This window comes from Eretmochelys imbricata, chromosome 21, assembly GCF_965152235.1.
Source record: "Eretmochelys imbricata isolate rEreImb1 chromosome 21, rEreImb1.hap1, whole genome shotgun sequence".
In the NCBI taxonomy this organism is placed as follows: Eukaryota; Metazoa; Chordata; order Testudines; family Cheloniidae; genus Eretmochelys; species Eretmochelys imbricata.
The window spans coordinates 18,036,118-18,053,604 of NC_135592.1; the positions used below are offsets into that span (position 1 = coordinate 18,036,118).

The 17,487-nt window shown below is 48.7% G+C and overlaps 1 protein-coding gene across 3 annotated transcripts in view; it reads left to right on the forward strand.

Moving 5' to 3' along the window:
• Nucleotides 1-17,487, forward strand: part of KLHL12 (kelch like family member 12) — a 105,478-nt gene that overhangs the window by 69,063 nt on the left and 18,928 nt on the right. For 2 of the 3 annotated variants that reach the window (XR_013348545.1, XM_077839477.1), the window contains exons 7-9: nucleotides 1,919-2,114; nucleotides 2,906-3,064; nucleotides 4,455-4,553. Coding sequence is in view for 2 of the 3 variants with exons in the window: in XM_077839477.1 (XP_077695603.1) it covers nucleotides 1,919-2,114; nucleotides 2,906-3,064; nucleotides 4,455-4,553 (454 nt within the window). In the remaining variant the exon portion in view is untranslated. Of the gene's footprint in view, nucleotides 1-1,918; nucleotides 2,115-2,905; nucleotides 3,065-4,454; nucleotides 4,554-17,209; nucleotides 17,397-17,487 lie in introns of all 3 variants that reach the window. The other variant, XM_077839476.1, reaches the window with a different exon arrangement.

Sequence of the window (17,487 nt, forward strand, 5' to 3'; positions counted from 1 at the left end):
AAAACCCTGTGTGTGATGTGATTACAGGGCTGTATAAATGGCTGCATCATTGCCAATTTGTTTTAAGTTGCTTCATAAGCTCTGCACCCAAAAAAAAAAAAATATTTAAACCTGCAAAGGACTTTATCAAATTGGGCTTCTGACCTTTTTGCTCCTTTTAAGATGGATAAAAAAAGGAATGGAAGGGCTTTTGTTTGTTTCTGGCTTTAAAATTTTTTTATTTTTTTTTACCTCAGAAGTATCTATCAGGAGTGTCAACTCTGATCTGCCCTGGTTTTGCTGAGTGTCTCAGAGCATGTGCACTATCTGCTTTCCCACCTTAATTGCAGGTATGAGGTTGGGGAATTTTTAACAAATACATCCTTTCTCCAAAATATTAATATGTTGTTGAAGTTAAATAGCTGTTTGGGGTTTTTTTTAAATTTTTATGGGATTAAAAATCCTTTCTCTCAATTACTATACCTCTTGGTTTCTTGTGATGTCGTCATATCACTAAGTCTGCAGTCACCATAGAGTGTGTCTACACAGCCACTAGACACCTGTGGCTCGGGTGTCTGGGCTCAGGACCCTGTGGGGTGGGAGGGTCCCAGATCTAGGGCTTGAGCCCAAGCCTGGACATCGACACAGCAATGAAACAGCCTGAGCTCCGGGAGTCCGAGTGAGCTGGCGCAGGCCAGCCACAGGGTTTTCTTTGGTGTGTAGACACACCCTCAGAGCCTAGACAGAACCTGAATTTCTAATATAGGAAAAGAAACAAGGGAAAAAAACTTACAAAAAACCATTCACGTTCTTCTTTTATCCATTGTAAAGAATTTTTTTTAAAAAAGGCTCTAGCCCTATTCTTTCCTTTGCAGGTCACCATTAAGTCTCATATGGTCCAGGAAAAAAAATCAAACTATGAATGGGATGTGAGCCATGCAATGATGTTTTGGAGGTGCCAGGACTCAGGAGACCTGAATTCTCTCCCCAGCCCTGCTACTGGGACTCTCTGGACTTTGGCCACCTCTCTGTGCCTCAGTTTGATTATCTGAAATGGGCATAGTGATACCTTCTTCTTTTTTAAAGCACTCTGTGATCTGCTGATGATAAAGCTCTGTTTGAAGACTAATTATTACTATTATTTCATTAACTGAGTGTGCAGAGACACTGAAACTATACCTCCATGAGAGTGTGGCTTGCCCCATTCATCTCAGTGGGGCCTTAAAACTGTGAAGCTTATTGATGATCATTTAAACGTGAACAGTAACTATTTCACCTCTGATATTTTATTAGAGACACCTTGCTAACATACATGTTTGTTGTTGCTGAATGTAATGGGAGATAGTGGAGAGAGGACATTAGAGGAGCTAGTGGCTCCTGAGATGGAGAATGAGGAATACTACTCCCCAAATGTAAAGCCACCCCCACCCCTGGTGGGGGGAGGTGGGAGAAGGGAGGGAGAAGCTGCATTTCCTTCCCAGAAGAGCCTGGATGCCATGAATTCCCAAATCCCATTCTGCTCTGGGGGTGAACTCTCCCCCTCCCCCCCCCCCCCCCCGGATGTTCCCTATACGTCTGCCAAACTTTCCAGCTTTCCCTCTTGACAGTTACTACAGTGCTGACAAGTGGTGAGAATGCAGACATCTCCGGAACATTTTGGGGACAACAGAAAGTAAACTGAATTTAATTGCAAAATAAATAGTGCAAAGGATATTGGACTGGGAGGAGGGCGCCCTGAGGGAGAGACCATAGGGAAGGGGATCCATACACACAGATTCTACATATAATTTTCACCCAGTATGCCATATAGAATTGAGGACTTTGGCTATATAAACGGGTCCCTTTCAGTGTAACAGCAAAAAGGGATGGAATAATTTAGAGAGAGTTCTCAATGTATTGGTGTCATTTTCTGTCTTTGACACTTCTTCAAATGTGTTAGAGTATCACCCGTAAGAGGCGCTATGTTGCCACGGTGTCCCTGCATGATCGGATTTATGTGATCGGGGGATACGACGGCCGCTCCCGTCTCAGCTCTGTGGAGTGCTTGGATTATACGTCGGATGAGGATGGCATCTGGTACTCAGTGGCTCCAATGAATGTTCGTCGAGGCCTGGCAGGGGCCACTACCCTAGGAGGTACACACTGATCAGCACTTGTCACAGAGGCCAGACAGGTCCATTGCCAGCATGAAATACAGTGTGTCAGCACCTTCCGAGGGCAGGTGGCTGATAAGGGGAGAGGAGTAACTGATTGGAGATTGTATCTCTCAGCATTTAGAGTTTGAGAAAGAAAATCACTTGCCCATTAACCATAAGAGCAGCTCTTCCTCTTCTTCATCCTAAGAGTGTGTGTTTCTAGTTCCAGAGAGTGGGAATCTTCCATTTTATACCCTGAAGTTCAGAATTCATCTCCCAGGCAGTTGTTAGAAACATGCTGCTCCCAGTGATCAACTTCTGTGTGTCCCAGCTGGAAGTCACTGCTGAGACCTGTTCTAACAGATCAGCCCCGTTCCCCGTCTCTTGGCTGGGAGCGCCTTCAGGGGCCTGTATTGGTTCATTTGTTGCAATTTAACATCTTTTAAAACAGTCGATGAAATGTCATTTGCAGTGAAAAATTTGAATATAACAAATAGATATTTTTCAATAGACCGGTATGGGGGAGTATAGCTGAGGAAGGCCTTTGGGCTGGGATTTATGCAGCAGGTTTCAAGCATAGTGTGTTGCATCTTTTAAATATTCATTCTAAGGAAGTGCTGATGTAACATCAATGAATGGCCGTGTCCAAGTGACCCTAGGCCTCTTCTATGGACAGGGACACACACACATGGTGTGCATGAAATAATATAAAGGGTGGGAAGTGCGGGAGAGGGAAGGGCTTGCATGTGTATTCATGTCTCTCTGAATCTGCTCCCTGTATTATGTTGCAGATATGATCTACGTTTCTGGTGGTTTTGATGGAAGTCGGCGTCACACCAGTATGGAGAGATATGACCCAAATATTGATCAGTGGAGTATGCTGGGAGACATGCAAACAGCTCGGGAAGGAGCAGGACTGGTTGTAGCTAATGGTGTTATCTACTGCCTTGGTAGGTGACCTTAGGATCCATCAGCATTCTGCAAATATTAGTGTCCCACCCAGAATTCAGGGCCGACACCATCTATAACGGGCTCCTGGGATGTGCAGAATGCAGCTTAAAAGAGAATCCCAGTTGTTGTATACTTCACTCTCCTGAGATAGTGGGTAGTTCAGTCAGCATACAGACTTCTTGCATAGTCACTGCCGAGGAGATATTTTGATGGTTTGTACTGGAGCCATGGGAGGAGTGCTGTGCCACGTGCCAGCTGAGATATGAGGAAGTTGGGGGGCTGTGTGCTGGCTGGAATGTGCAAGCCGCGGGATAACTAGTACCTGGGAGTAGCTTTGTCTATTGGTGCCATTGGAACATGGAAAGGCTGGAGTGGTCTGTTCTGAACTGCTTGTGTTCCAGCTCCTCTCTGAGGCTGGAAGGCCCCATCTGCCCACAGTGAATGTTGTGAGTCCCAGATGGAGAATGGTCTTAAACTCTTAAATGAGCTCATTCTTTGGATGCTTCTCCAGGGCCCTTGGTCAAGGCAGTGCCATGGTTTTGTTTTCTGACCACCCTCGTCATGGTCCTATTCTAGGGGAGTCTCGTGTCTCACACTACATTTTCACTTACTGCTCCATCCTAGGTTCCCCAACCTTCCCTTGCTCCCTTCTTCTCATTGATCTCTGGGCTGGTAGCACAGTGTTCTTCCCCTGCTGAGGCAGTGTGACATGGCCACTCTGTGTACAATTTCCTGAAAAAGTTGCAATGGCTGCCTTTGCCTTCCACCTCAGGTCATCCCCAGCTCCTGCTGTCTGTGGCCTCCAGAACTTCAGTCCCTGCCTGCTGCAGGCTAGATCAGGGGTCTTATTTCCTGCAGCCCGCCAAGCTCCCCCTCCCCCCAGCACACCGCGTCCCTGCTCCTCTGCCCACCTCCAGGCGCTTTCTAGGAGGGAAGGGGGAGGAGCGGAGAGCCACATGCTCAGGGGAGGAGGCGGGGATTTGGGGAAGGAGTTGGAATAGGAGCAGGGAGGGAGCAGAGTTGGGGTGGGGACTTTGGGGAAGGGATTGGAATGGGGGCAGGGAAGGGGTGGGAAGAGGCGGGGCAGGGGCGGGGCCTCATGGAAGGGATGGAGTGGGGGGCAGCTGGGGCGCGGGGTGTCAGTGTTGCGGGGCCAATGTACTAGTCCTCATGTGGCCCTCCTGGTGATTGGAGTTTGAGATCCCTGGACTAGATTCTGTGTTTACTTTTGTTCAGCCTTGCCACGCGCTGTGAGTAGTGTTGCTCAAGCTGCCAAGGAGTCACTAAGCCAGAGCCATCTGAGATGGAGCAGACACAGGCATTGCAATGTTCTCTTTGCAGAAACAGTGATCAGGGTTGAACCCGCTGTTGATTCCCATGTTGTTTCAGGTGGCTATGATGGGCTGAACATCTTGAACTCTGTAGAGAGGTATGACCCTCACGCTGGACACTGGACAAATGTCACCCCAATGGCCACCAAACGCTCAGGTGAGAACTCTGATATGAAGGGTGCACTGCTAGATTGAATAGAGCAATGATTTCTGGCCTGCCTTCATATCCTGGAGGCCATCATACATCTGCTGGCCTGTGGGACTTAGCATTGTTATAGATCAGCAGTCGGCAACCTTTCAGAAGTGGTGTGCCGAGTCTTCATTTATTCACTTTAAATTAAAGTTTCGTGTGTCAGTAATACATTTTAACATTTTTTAGAAGGTCTCTCTCTGTAAGTCTATACATTATATAACTAAACTATTGTCGTATGTAAAGTAAACAAGGTTTTCAAAATGTTTAAGAAGCTTCATTTAAAATTAAATTAAAAATGCTGATCTTACGCCGCCAGCCCCCTGCCAGCCTGGGGTTCCGTTCATCTAGGCTGGTAGCAGGCTGAGCGGGGCCTGCGGCCGGGACCCCAGCTGGCAAGGGGCCAGCAGCCAGAACCCCAGACCGGCAGCTGGCTGAGCTGGGCCAGCGGCCGGGACACCAGACTGGCAGTGGGCTGAGCGGCTCAGTCTGCCGCCACTCAGCCCGCTGCCGGTCTGGAGTTCCAGCCGCCGGCTCCTGCCAGCAAGGGTCCCTGCTGCCGGCCCCGCTCAGCTCATTGCCGGTCTAAGATCCCAGCCCTGCCCACATAGAGTGGGTACCTATCTTCTCCCTGGTTCTAGCCTATTCTCTTCCTCTTTCTCTGCACTGAGCTGAGGGTGGGAGTGCACTGAGCACAGGGCTGGGGGTGAAGGAGCAGGCTGGGGGTTGGGGTGCAGGGTCTGGCCAGGAGCTAGAATGAGGGAGGGGGCTCAGGGTTGGGGCAGGAGGTTTGGGTGTGGAGTGCTTACCTGGGCAGCTCCCATTTGGTGTGAGGGGTGCAGGTGCTCCAGGTTGGTGCTCAGGGTGGGGTTGGGAATGTGGGGGGTGCAAGAGTTGGGATGTGGGGGGTGCTGGAGTCAGGGCTGGGGTCGTGGGGGGGGTGCAGGGGTCAGGGTAGAGGGCTGGGTGTGTGGGCGGGGGGTGCAGGGGTCAGGGCAGAGGGCTGGGAGTGTGTGTGGGGAGGTGTAGGGGTCAGGGCAGAGGACTGGGAGTGTGTGTGGGGAGGTGTAGGGGTCAGGGCAGGGGGCTGGGAGTGTGGGCTAAGGTCGTGGGCATGCTCCCAGCCCCCTGCCCAGAGTGGCTCACAGCAGGGGGCTGGAGGGGATATGCCCTGATTCCACCCCCTTTCTCCAAGGCCCCATTTCCACCTCTTCTTTGCCTTCTCCCCGGAGCAGTGAGCTGGGCTATGCATCTCCCTCTCCTTCACAAGGGCCGGCAGGGAGGGAGGGGAGGAGGGGCAGGAACCCAGCATGCTGGGGGAAGAGGCAGGAGAGGGAGGAGCTTGCCTGCCCTCCGGCAGGGCCAAACTTCTTCACCCTGCCCCAATTGGGGAGGGAGTGGGCCAGGGCAGGCAGGATTTTTAATGGCACGCTGCTGCCTGCCGGGGTCCCGGCCTGGGTTCGGCAGCTGACTGAGTGGGGCCAGCGGCTGGGACCCGGCAGGCAGCAGCATGCCATTAAAAATCGGCTCACGTGCCGTCTTTGGCACACATGCCATAGGTTGCCGACCCCTGTTATAGGTGCACAGCAGTCCTAGCAGCAGTCTTTACGCAGCCTTGGGTGACTGTTGACTTAGCTCCACAAAGAGGCTTCTTTTGCTCTTTCCACTATAGCCCTGGAGCCAACGGGACAGTGTTGTTCCCAAACGATGGGTCAGGATATGCCCTAGCCAGCAGTGCTCCTCTGTCTCTATTAGGCACTCAGCACCCTAACATCAGAATGCCTCCTGTGAATTAAAAAGATCAGCAGTGCACTTTCTTCCTTTCTGGTCACCAAAAGGGAATCTTAGGGGTCCGATGGGTTTTATATTTGGTTTGCCTTTCACTTTTTTTTAAAGTGACCACAAAGGTGCCAGTGTGGGAGAACCTGAGTGAAAATAGGGAGATCGCATTCAGCTTTGAATGCAATGAGGTTAGTAGTTGTTCTGATTTCATCTTGTAGTAAGTTTCCAGTTTTTCTCCATCTGCTATGAAGGTTCTGTCTTCCATAGTCACTAACCCTCCTCAGTGGCTGACCATTTTATTGTCCAGTTCAGTGTAGCCATTGGAGGGTGTCATGGTCACAGAGAGACAGATACTTGGGCCAGTTCCATGCAGAGAATCAGGACAGTGACCTTGCAGTCTGTATTCAATGAGGAGCCAGTGCAGGAAGCAGTGTGTCATAGAGATGTATTCCTAGTGGCCTGTGTTGCTGAACAGCTGGGCTGCTGAGTTTAATGTGGGCCCTAGCTACAGTAGTTCTATGGTAGCGCACTCTAGAGTTCAGGATGTATTCCTGCATCCATTCAACTTCCCTTCTCATTTTTTGAAAACAATTCATTTGGCACTGAAATCATTCCTCCTCTTGGTACTTACACTCTATGAATATGCGTAGATTATTACCATGTGATTCTGTTCTCCCTACTTAGTCACAGTAGACAGTTCTAGCTCTTCCAATCATTCCTAGTATATTTATCCCTCCAGCCCCCAATCATGTTGCTGCTTTTCTTTGAACTCCCTCCAGTTTGTCGTCATACCCAAAAAGAGCATTATAAAATATTTTCTACAAAATCTAGGAAACGAAATAGCCAGAACCTTTGGTCAAGTGACACATAAGCTTGTGAAGTGAAAAATTAAGAACTGATGTACCAGTAGGTACTACTTTAACAAAATAACCCTTACAAAGCAAGAAGATCTCAAGCTAATGTTCCATAAACAGTCCTGCCCCCAGCTTTACTGCCCAGTTCATGCATACAGACTGTTAAACAGAAACCTTCGCTGTGGGGAGCCTCAAAACAACCAGAACTCTGCCTCTAATAAAATAAATAAACGTCATCCATTCAGTGCATAGATTCTCTCAAAATTACACCTAAACATTTTAACACATTACTTTTATTCGTGCAAAGTTTATAAAAAGCCTGTCTTTTCATTTGGCCGTATACAGTCTACAAAATCAAACTAGCTGTTCAAGACCATTTGCATGCCTTAGGTTTTTTAATAGCATCCTTCATAGTAGATCATTCCCTACTGAGGGAAATAATTCTATGTTCCCATATTTAGAAAATGATCATTAGAGACAAAGCTACTGGATGAACATACATTAAAATTTATTCTTACACCAAATCATAAAATGTGTCCATTACGCAGGAGCTATTCATGTCTCAGTGAATGAGCCAAATTGCTCGGACAGCACAAACAATATACGTATATGATCAGTTATCCAAACAGAGCATGTTAAAAGGGCATGTGATGTCCAGGTTCAGCTGTCATTAAAGTGAAAGGAAAAACAACCATTGATTTCAGTGGAATTTGGATCTGACTATAAAATGTTAATGAACACAAAGCTTGGGGCAGAGTAAAAGTTTGGGTGCTGGTCACATTTTTGTTTTCAGACTGGGTGTTACGGTTGGTATCAGAATTGTTTGGATAATTTTAACTTACAATTTCCACATGTTTTAACATGTTAAAGTATTTACAGATGTGCTTAATGATATATCTTCTTTTGAACTGCTCTTAGCAATATTAAATGTAACTTACTGGAGTCTATTGTTAATTATTGTATTATTGGGTAACTAATATATAAAGTGAAACCTTGTACAAGAGATCACTGTTTGTTAGGCAGCTTTCTGTTTTGAGACCACCCCAAAATACCCTTAATGTATCAAGTAGGGCTGTCGATTAATTGCAGTTAACTCACACAATTAACTTAAAAAAATTAATCACAGTTTTAATTGCATTGTTAAACAATAGAATACCAATTGAAATGTATGAAATATTTTGGATGTTTTTTCTACATTTTCATATATATATTGTATTCTGTGTTGTAATTGAAATCAAAGCGTATATTATTCTTGATTACAAATATTTGCACCGTAAAAGATAAACAAAAGAAATAGTATTTTTCAATTCACCTCATACAAGTACTGTGTTGCAATTTCTGTGTGGTGAAAGTGCAACTTACAAATGTAGATTTTGTTGTTGTTGTTACATAACTGCAGTCAAAAACAAAACCATGTAAACTTCAGCGCCTACAAGTCCAGTCAGTCCTACTTCTTGTTCAACCAATCGCTAAGACAAACAAGTTTGTTTACATTTACAGGAGATAATGCTGCCCTCTTCTTATTTACAATGTCAATAGAAAGTGAGAACAGGCATTTGCATGGCACTTTTGTAGCTGGCATTGCAAGGTATTTATGTGCCAGGTATACTAAACATTCGTATGTCCCTTCATGCTTCGGCCACCGTTCCAGAGGACATGCTTCCATGCTGATGATGCTCGTTAAAAAAATAATGCGTTCATTAAAGTTGTGGCTGAACTCCTTGGGGGAAAATTGTATGTCCTCTGCTCTGTTTTACCCGCATTCCGCCATATATTTCTTGTTACAGCAGGCTCTGATGATGACCCAGTACATGTTGTTCATTTTAAGAACACTTTCACTGCAGATTTGACAAAACGCAAAGAAGGTACCAATGTGAGATTTCAAAAGATAGCTACATCACTCCACCCAAGGTTTAAGAATCTGAAGTGCCTTCCAAAATCTGAGAGGTTGAGGCGTGTGGAGCATGCTTTTAGAAGTCTTAAAAGATCAGCACTCCAATGCGGAAACTACAGAACCCCAAAAAAGAAAATCAATCTTCTGCTTGTGGCATCCGACTCAGATAATGAAAATGAACATGCCTCGGTCCGCAGTGCTTTGGATTGTTATTGAGCAGAACCCGTCATCAGCATGTACGCATGTCCCCTGGAATGGTGATTGAAGCATGAAGGGACATATGAATCTTCAGCACATCTGGCACATAAATATCTTGCAGTGCTGGCTACAATAGTGCAATGAGAACGCCTGTTCTCATTTTCAGGTGATGTAAACAAGAAGCGGGCAGCCTTATCTCCTGTAAATGTAAACAAACTTGTTTGTCTGAGCGATTGGCTGAATGAGAAGTAAGACTGAGTGGACTTGCAGGCGCTAAAGCTTTACATTGTTTTATTTTTGAATGCAGTTATTTTTTATACATAATTCTACATTTGTAAGTTCAACTTTCATGATAGAGATTGCACTTCAGTACTTGTATTAGGTGAATTGAAAAATACTATTTCTTTTGTTTTTTTACAGTGCAAGTACTTGTAATAAAAAATAAATATAAAGTGAGCACTGTACACTTTGTATTCTGTGTTGTAATTGAAATCAATATATTTAAAAATGTAAAAAACATCAAAAAAATTAAATAAATGGTATTCTATTATTTAACAATACGATTTTTTTTTTAATTGTGTGACAGCCCTAGTATCAAGTATAATTTGCTAAACTATGGGATAGCTTGGAAGGGAATACTGATTCTTCTTCAAGTGCTTGCTTATGTCGATTCCGTTTTAGGTGTGGATGCGTCTATGTACACAGTTGTCATAGATTTCTGCTTTAGTGGTATCCGTAGGGCCAGCTGTGGCGCCCCCGGAGTGGCGCTCCCATGCGGCGGTATATCAAGCACCGCCAGCCCTGTGCCCTCTCCGTTCCTTCTTAGCGCCCATGACAGTTGGTTGAGCGCCTTGTCTTGCTTTGCAAGAACAGGAGCGGTTTATCCATTGACTTGCTAGTTGTGGTTGTACAGAGTTTCATAGTTCTTTAGCTAATAGTGTTAGTTAGTCAAGAGATTCCCCCGTTGGGACTTTACCCCGAGCCCCACTCCCCCAGCTTTAAGCCATCTGCATCATGCTGCAGGCCGATGCCAGTCAGCGATTCGCACAATAGCTATCTTAAGCGTCTGGAAGAGGGACATCACAAGGACAGATGCTGCATCTGTAAGAACTTTCGCCTGCGGCCTCAGAAAGAGCAGGATATCTGCTTGAGGGCGTTATTGATGGAGGCTGCTCTTCATCCGGTGTTGGAACTCTCCACCGCAGCACCTAAGCCCAGCCCTTTGGCCTCAGTGCGCAGCGCACCGCCAGCACCACACTGAAGAAGAAGCTGAGGAAATGGAGCCCTTCAGCACTGAAGGACAGAGGAGCATCAGGCAAAGGACCGCTGTCAGGCCATGCACCTGCTACGGGAAGTCACAGAGATACCGCAGAGGTTGGACCCACCAGTCCCACTAAGGACCCACCCCCCCACCCCGGGCAGCTGCAAGAGTTCTCAGTTTGTGATGGGGCCCGCAGTGCCCCAAGTGGTCTCAGCGGCCAAGAAGCAAGGCCAGCTGACTCCGCAGGTGCCATGCCAGGTGACCGATTACGGCTCTGCTTGTGGCACCGAAGGGGAAGGCCATCAGGGTGCTGCAGCATAGACTGGCGGAACACCCCGGATCGCAGATGCAAGTCCCCCTCGCTGAGACCTCAGGACCCGGCACCGTACCCTAGCTCGCCAGCCAGACGGCTGAGATCTCCGTTGAGATCCCCTCTTATAAGGCAGGGGACTCTGGACTCATGGCGCTGCTCCCCGTACCAGCAGTACCGACGACTGTCCAGCCATAGATCACCTAACGCCGCATACCCTCCCCCAGAAGGTCTCCTTGTTGTCGGTCCCCATCCTGGAGGGCTCACTCAGGGTCTGGATGTTGGTCACGCTCACCCCAGTACCACTCCTCCGGCAGGTGGCACAATTCCCTGTCGCACCACCGTTCGCCTACCAGGGTCTGTAGGCAGACTCAGGCCTCAACAGCTTCGTCATGGTCACCGGAGGGGCAGTGGTTGGATCGGACCGTGACTTCTCAGCCCGTCACCAAGGCAGGGTGACTCCCTTCCAGTGCAGGAGACTGAGGTGGCACCGGCTGTGGTGCCAACGCAGCAGGGGCCGTGTCCCCCACGCCCTCCGCAGTGGCAGTCCTGGAATCCATGGGGGGTGCCGGTGATGCCGGTCCAGGACTCCCATCCCTCCATTGCCACATTGGACAAACCGGCCAAGGTGCAGCTGGTGCCACAATCGGAGCACCGCGACAGAGGTGGAACCCACACCCCGTACTCTGGCGCCAAGGGAGCCCTCCCCCAATAAAGAAGGGGGTGACACTATCCCTCAGGCCACTCAGTCATCATCGTTGTCCCTGTACAAGGCAGTGATCAGACCTTCCCATACCGGCAGTCCCCCGGACAATTTTAAGAAGCACCAGGCCCTCCTTAAACAGGTGACAAAGAATCTGGGCTTGCAAATCGAAGAGGTTGCTGAAGTGTCATCTCGGCCACCACACCAGCAAAAATTGCATTGCCCGTCCACCCGGGGTGCTCAAAATTAGCCAAAGTGGTGTGGCAAATGCCCTCATCTATTCTGCCACATCCTAAAAAGTGGAAAAGAAATACTGTGTCCCTGCTAAGGGCTTTGAGTATCTGTATACTCATCCTGCCACAGCATCATTAGTTGTGTCTGCGGTGAATGAAAGGAACAGACAGGGCCACCCCAGCAGAACCCCAAAAATAAAGAGGCCAAGAGACTCAACTTATTTGGGAGAAAAGTTTATTCGACAGCCAGCTTACAGTTTAGGGTCTCTAACCATCAGGCCCTGCTGGGATGTTATAACTTTAACCTGTGGAAAGAAAAGGAGTACTTGTGGCACCTTAGAGACTAACAAATTTATTTGAGCATAAGCTCACGAAAGCTTATGCTCAAATAAATTTGTTAGTCTCTAAGGTGCCACAAGTACTCCTTTTCTTTTTGTGGATACAGACTAACACAGCTGCTATTCTGAAACCTTTAACTTGTGGGACTCCCTTAAGAAGTTCACGGGAGCCCTCCCACAGGATCGTGCCCAAGAGTTAGCCGCATTGTTGAGCCTGACTGACTCTAGGCTCCCGAGCCATCCTCCGTTCCCTGGGTCTGCACACCCCTCAGCAGCCCAGGAAGCCATTCTGCCCTCTGCCTCCTCCTCAGACGCAGTCTAGGCCCCCAGCTCCCAGGTCTGGCTCCTACAGGAGAAAGAACAAGTACAAAGCACCTAAGAGACGCTACCCATCCTCTTCCTGTCCGGCTGCTCAACCTGACTCTCCCAGAAGTCAGGGAGGCCAGAAGCAGTCATTTTGAGGGTGCGCTCAAGGATGCACTGGATCCAAACCCTCCCTTTCCTCAACCGCCTCCGCCCTTTCCGGTCAGCCTGGTCCTGTGTCACCTTGGACCACTGGGTGCTAGATACATTTTTTTCTGGCTATACCCTGCTGTTTACAGCGGACCACCCCTCCCACTTCTCCCCTGTCCCTCTTCAGGGACCCTTCTCACGAGCAGCTCCTCATTCAGGAGGTCAAAGACCTCCTTTGCCTGGGGGCATTGGAAAAGGCCTGGTCTGTTCCAACTGTCGCGACCTGGGGTTTATAATAAACTAAACAAAGTAAACCTTAACCCCGGTATAACACATAGAGTTCATCGGAGCGGTCCTCGACTCCACTCGGGCCAGGGCTTTGCTCCCCAAGACTCGGTTCCAGGCCATGTTGGATCTTATCGCAGGCTTGCAGGCCCACCCACTCACCACCACCCACACGTGCCTGAGGCTGCTGGGCAACATGGCAGTATGTACTTACATGGTCTGGCTCTCACAACTCCGCCTCAGACCTGGTCAGCATGGCTGGTGTTGGTCTACGTCCCCAACAGCATGAACCGGGTGGTCAGGATTCCGGACAGCGTCCTGGCGTCCCTCGTCTGGTGGCAGGATCCCGCATGAGTGTTGGAAGGTGTTCCCTTTTGTGGCCCCATCCTCATCGGTGACCCTTGTCTCCGATGCCTCGGACCTGGGCTGGGGAGCCCACCTTGGTGATCTCAACACTCAAAGCCATTGGTTCAGTCAAGATCGTTCCCTTCATATCAATGTTGGGGAACTCAGGGCGGTCTGACTGGCCTGCCAGGCCTTTCTACCTCATATACAAGATAGGGTGGTACAGGTCCTGATGGACAACATGGCTACAGTCTTCTATATCAACAGGCAGGGCGGAGCTAGGTCGTCTGCCCTTTGCCAGGAAGCCCTCTGGCTCTGCAACTTCTGTCTACAGTACAATATCGCCTCAGCAGGACGTTCTTGTCTTGCCACAAGGGGTCTTTTCATCCAGAGTTGGTCAGCTCCATCTTCCACAGGTGGGGAACTCCCCGGATGGACTTGTTTGCTTCCAGACAAAACAGGAAGTACCACATCTTCTGCTCAATTGGGGGCATGGACAGAGGAGCCCTGTCTGACGTCTTTCTGCTCTCATGGTCGGGGGCTTTGATGTACACCTCCAGTAACGTTGCTTCCCAGGATCCTCATGAAGATCAAACAGGACAGGGCAAGGATCATCCTCACGGCATTGGTGTGGCCGCACCAACGCTGGTTGAGCACCCTCCTGGACCTCTCGGTTGCAACCCTTTTCCAGCTACTGCTCAGGTCAGACCTGTTGTCCCAGACCATGTCAGTCTTCCACACCCCAACCTGGCGGCACTACATCTGACAGCCTGGCTGCTGCGTGGTTAAACGCGCAGGAGCAGCCGTGTTCGGTGGAGGTTCAGCACGTTCTGTTGGGAAGCAGGAAGCCCTCCACCAAAGTGACCTACATGGCCAAGTGGAGATGGTTCCCCTGTTTGATTGCGGACAAAGCTGTTTTGTCCTGAGCGGGCTTCACTGCCGCTTATTCTGGACTGCCTTCTGCATCTCAAGCTCCAGGACTTGTCCCTCTCATCGATCAAGGTCCATCTAGCAGCCATCTCGGCCTTCCACCCACCTTTCCAGGGTAGGTCTGTTTTTGCTCAGGATATCGTGGCCAGATTCCTTAAAGGCCTGGAGCGCCTCTACTCACAAGTCAGAGACCCCATCCCTCTGTGAGACTTGAATCTGGTGCTGTCTCAGCTCACGGGTCCTCCCTTTGAGCCCTTGGTTTCCTGTTCTCTCCTCCTTTCCTGGAATGTCATGTTCCTGGTTGCAGTGATGTCAGCCTGCTGGGTATCTGAGATTCAGGCGCTCACCTCGGAGCCGCAGTACACGGTCTTCTACAAGGGCAATGTCCAGCTAAGGCCACGCCTGGCTTTTCTTCCTAAAGTAGTCTCTCAGTTTCATTGAAACAAGGACATTTACTCATGTGGCTTTGGAAAGAAGACTGGTAAGTCAGAAGGGGAGCGCAGGCTACATGCCCTGGACATTAGGAGGGCTCTGGCCTTCTATGTGGATAGGACTAAGTCATTCCATAAGTCGATGCATTTGTTCATCGCAGGGGCTGACAGGATGAAAGGTCGCCCGGTATCCACTTAGAATTTCTTCTTGGATCACTGCCTGCATTCGCTTCTGCTATGACCAAGCGAAGGTGCCACCCCCGGCGATGGTCACCGCCCACTCTACCAGGACACAGGCTTCTTCGGCAGCCGTTCTGGCCCATGTGCCTATCCAGGGCATCTGTAGAGCAGCCACATGGTCATCTGTCCGCCCTTTTTCGTCCCACTATGCGCTGACCCAGCAGGCCTGAGACAATGCTGACTTCGTTAGGGCAGTACTGCAAGATGCTAAGCTGTGAACTCTGAGCCCACCTCCATTGATACTGCTTGTGAGTCACCTACAATGGAATCGACATGAGCAAGCACTCAAAGAAGAAAAAACAGTTACCTTCCTTTCATAACTGTTGTTCTTCGAGATGTGTTGATCATGTCCATTCCATTTCCTCCCCTCCCTCCAACCCCTCTGTTGGAGTTGCCGGCAAGAAGGAACTGAGAGGGCGCGGGGCTGGCAGCACCTAATATACCGCCGCATGGGAGTGCCACTCCAGGGGGCACCACAGCCGGCCCTATGGATATCGCTAGGGCAGAAATCTCCGACAACTGTGCATGTGGGCGTGCACACACCTAAAATGGACAGGAGCAACACATCTCGAAGAACAACAGTTAAGAAAGGTAGCTGACCATTTTTTACTCTCCCACACAATGGTCTGGCACAATTGAACTTTCAACAATAAGAGTAAAGCTCATCTCTGGAGGAGACAGAACTCTTGTCTGGGGTAACCTGAGACTATGGAACAAACTCCCCCAGGAACTAAGGACTATAAAAAACCTCACCACTTTCTGCACAGTTCTTTCCCCTTGCTTTCTCTACTATAAACACAGAGAAACAGGTATACCTATATTTAAAAACAATAGATGCTACCAACCCAAGATACCCCCTTTCATGTGCTTCTCTATCTGGGGAGAAAATGAGAGAACAAACAATATGTGACAGATCTATAGTCACATGGCTTAATGCATTACTGGAAGGCTCTCGGATACTATGGTGGTGAGTATAGAATAGAATCCCAGGGTAGCTGGATGTTTCTGTGAAGATGATCAGCAGTAAAATAGTTAATAGTGTTGACTGTAACAAGGTGGCAATATTTACAACCCTGACTAGAGATACAGATTCAGACTGGAAATAAGATATACATTTGTACAAGGTAATTAACCATTGGAACAACTGACCAAGGGTCATGGTAGATTCTCCATCACTGACAATTTTTAAATCAAGAAGTGATGTTTTTAACTGATCTTCTGTAGGAAATCTTTTGGGGAAGTTCTCTGGCCTGTGTTCTACAGAAGGTCAGACTAGATGATCACAGTGGTCCCTTCTGGCCTTGGAATCTGTGAATCTATCGAGGGCTCGGCTGTTAATCTACACTGTTAGCAAGATTTAGAACCCTGCATAAAGCTGCTGAGCACATTCTGGTGGCTCACTGTGGTAGGTGCTTCACAGCTGCACCAGATCTGAAAGGTCGTGTGGCTAGGAACAGTCAGGCTGGGAAAGAGATTAGGGTGAGGTTTATTTTCTGTTGTTTGAGTTACCAGAAAACCACGCCCCAGGGAAAAGGTAGCTTTGCCCTCATACAGTAAGTATGGTCATTTTGGAGCAAGGTGGGACCAGCACCTGCTCACACTGACATTTTAATTCCGCTGTGCTTCAGTGCCACTGCATCACTGACAGCAGCCTTCATGTCCTTAGAGCCAAATATTGCCTGGCTGTGTGTGTGGAAGGTCTAAGAGGGATATGGGGTAAAGGAATTCCACCTCCAGCTTGGTGCAGAGCAGTTCCATTCTCCCCACTTCAGCCAATTTGGCTGAGTAGCAGCTAGAGATGAATGCATTCACTGTGCAGGGATTAGGCCTATGTGTGCATATTAATGGATCCGCTCATTTGTACTGCCACCAAACTGCTCCTCTGTACTTAGTCCCCCAGCATGGCCTCCCACACACACTCAGTAGAACCATGGCAGTTCCATTGGATTTAAACCTTTCTGCACCCTTGAGTTGGGTGAGTGTGTTTAGAGCTATTGCTTCAGCTCTGTCTGCAGCCTGAGCCCAGTGCCCTGCCCCCTCCCCATGCATATTGCCCAAATTGTCCACTAAAAGCAGGGAAATCCAGTTGTTTTTCAGTTGGATGGATGAATGAAAACCACAAAGTTTCCCAAACTTTCACCAAAGCGTCCCCTTTGGGGTAAGAATGATCAGGAAACACTTCAGCCCTAACAAGCTATTTTGCAGAAAGTTGAAGCAAGTAAGAAATGCCCTTTCCATCCCTGTAAGTGCAGCAGCATCCCTGCCATAGAGCTGCGATTATGGGTAGTGCGCTCCATCCAGCCTAGCTGCAGTGATAATCATGTGCTGGTTTCTGTTGCTCAGCATAACTCCCCTTCCCCTTCCAGGAGCAGGAGTAGCATTGTTGAACGATCACATTTACGTTGTTGGTGGGTTTGATGGGACAGCACATCTCTCCTCTGTGGAAGCCTATAACGTTCGCACTGATTCCTGGACTACTGTGACGAGTATGACAACGCCTCGTTGCTACGTGGGTGCCACCGTGCTGAGGGGACGGCTGTATGCAATAGCTGGGTAAGAAGGGTGGGCCTTGCTGCTCTTTGAGGGGCTGTCTACACTGGGAACTTGCTTGGTGGTAGGAAAGGAGTCCTCTGATATGCTGCTA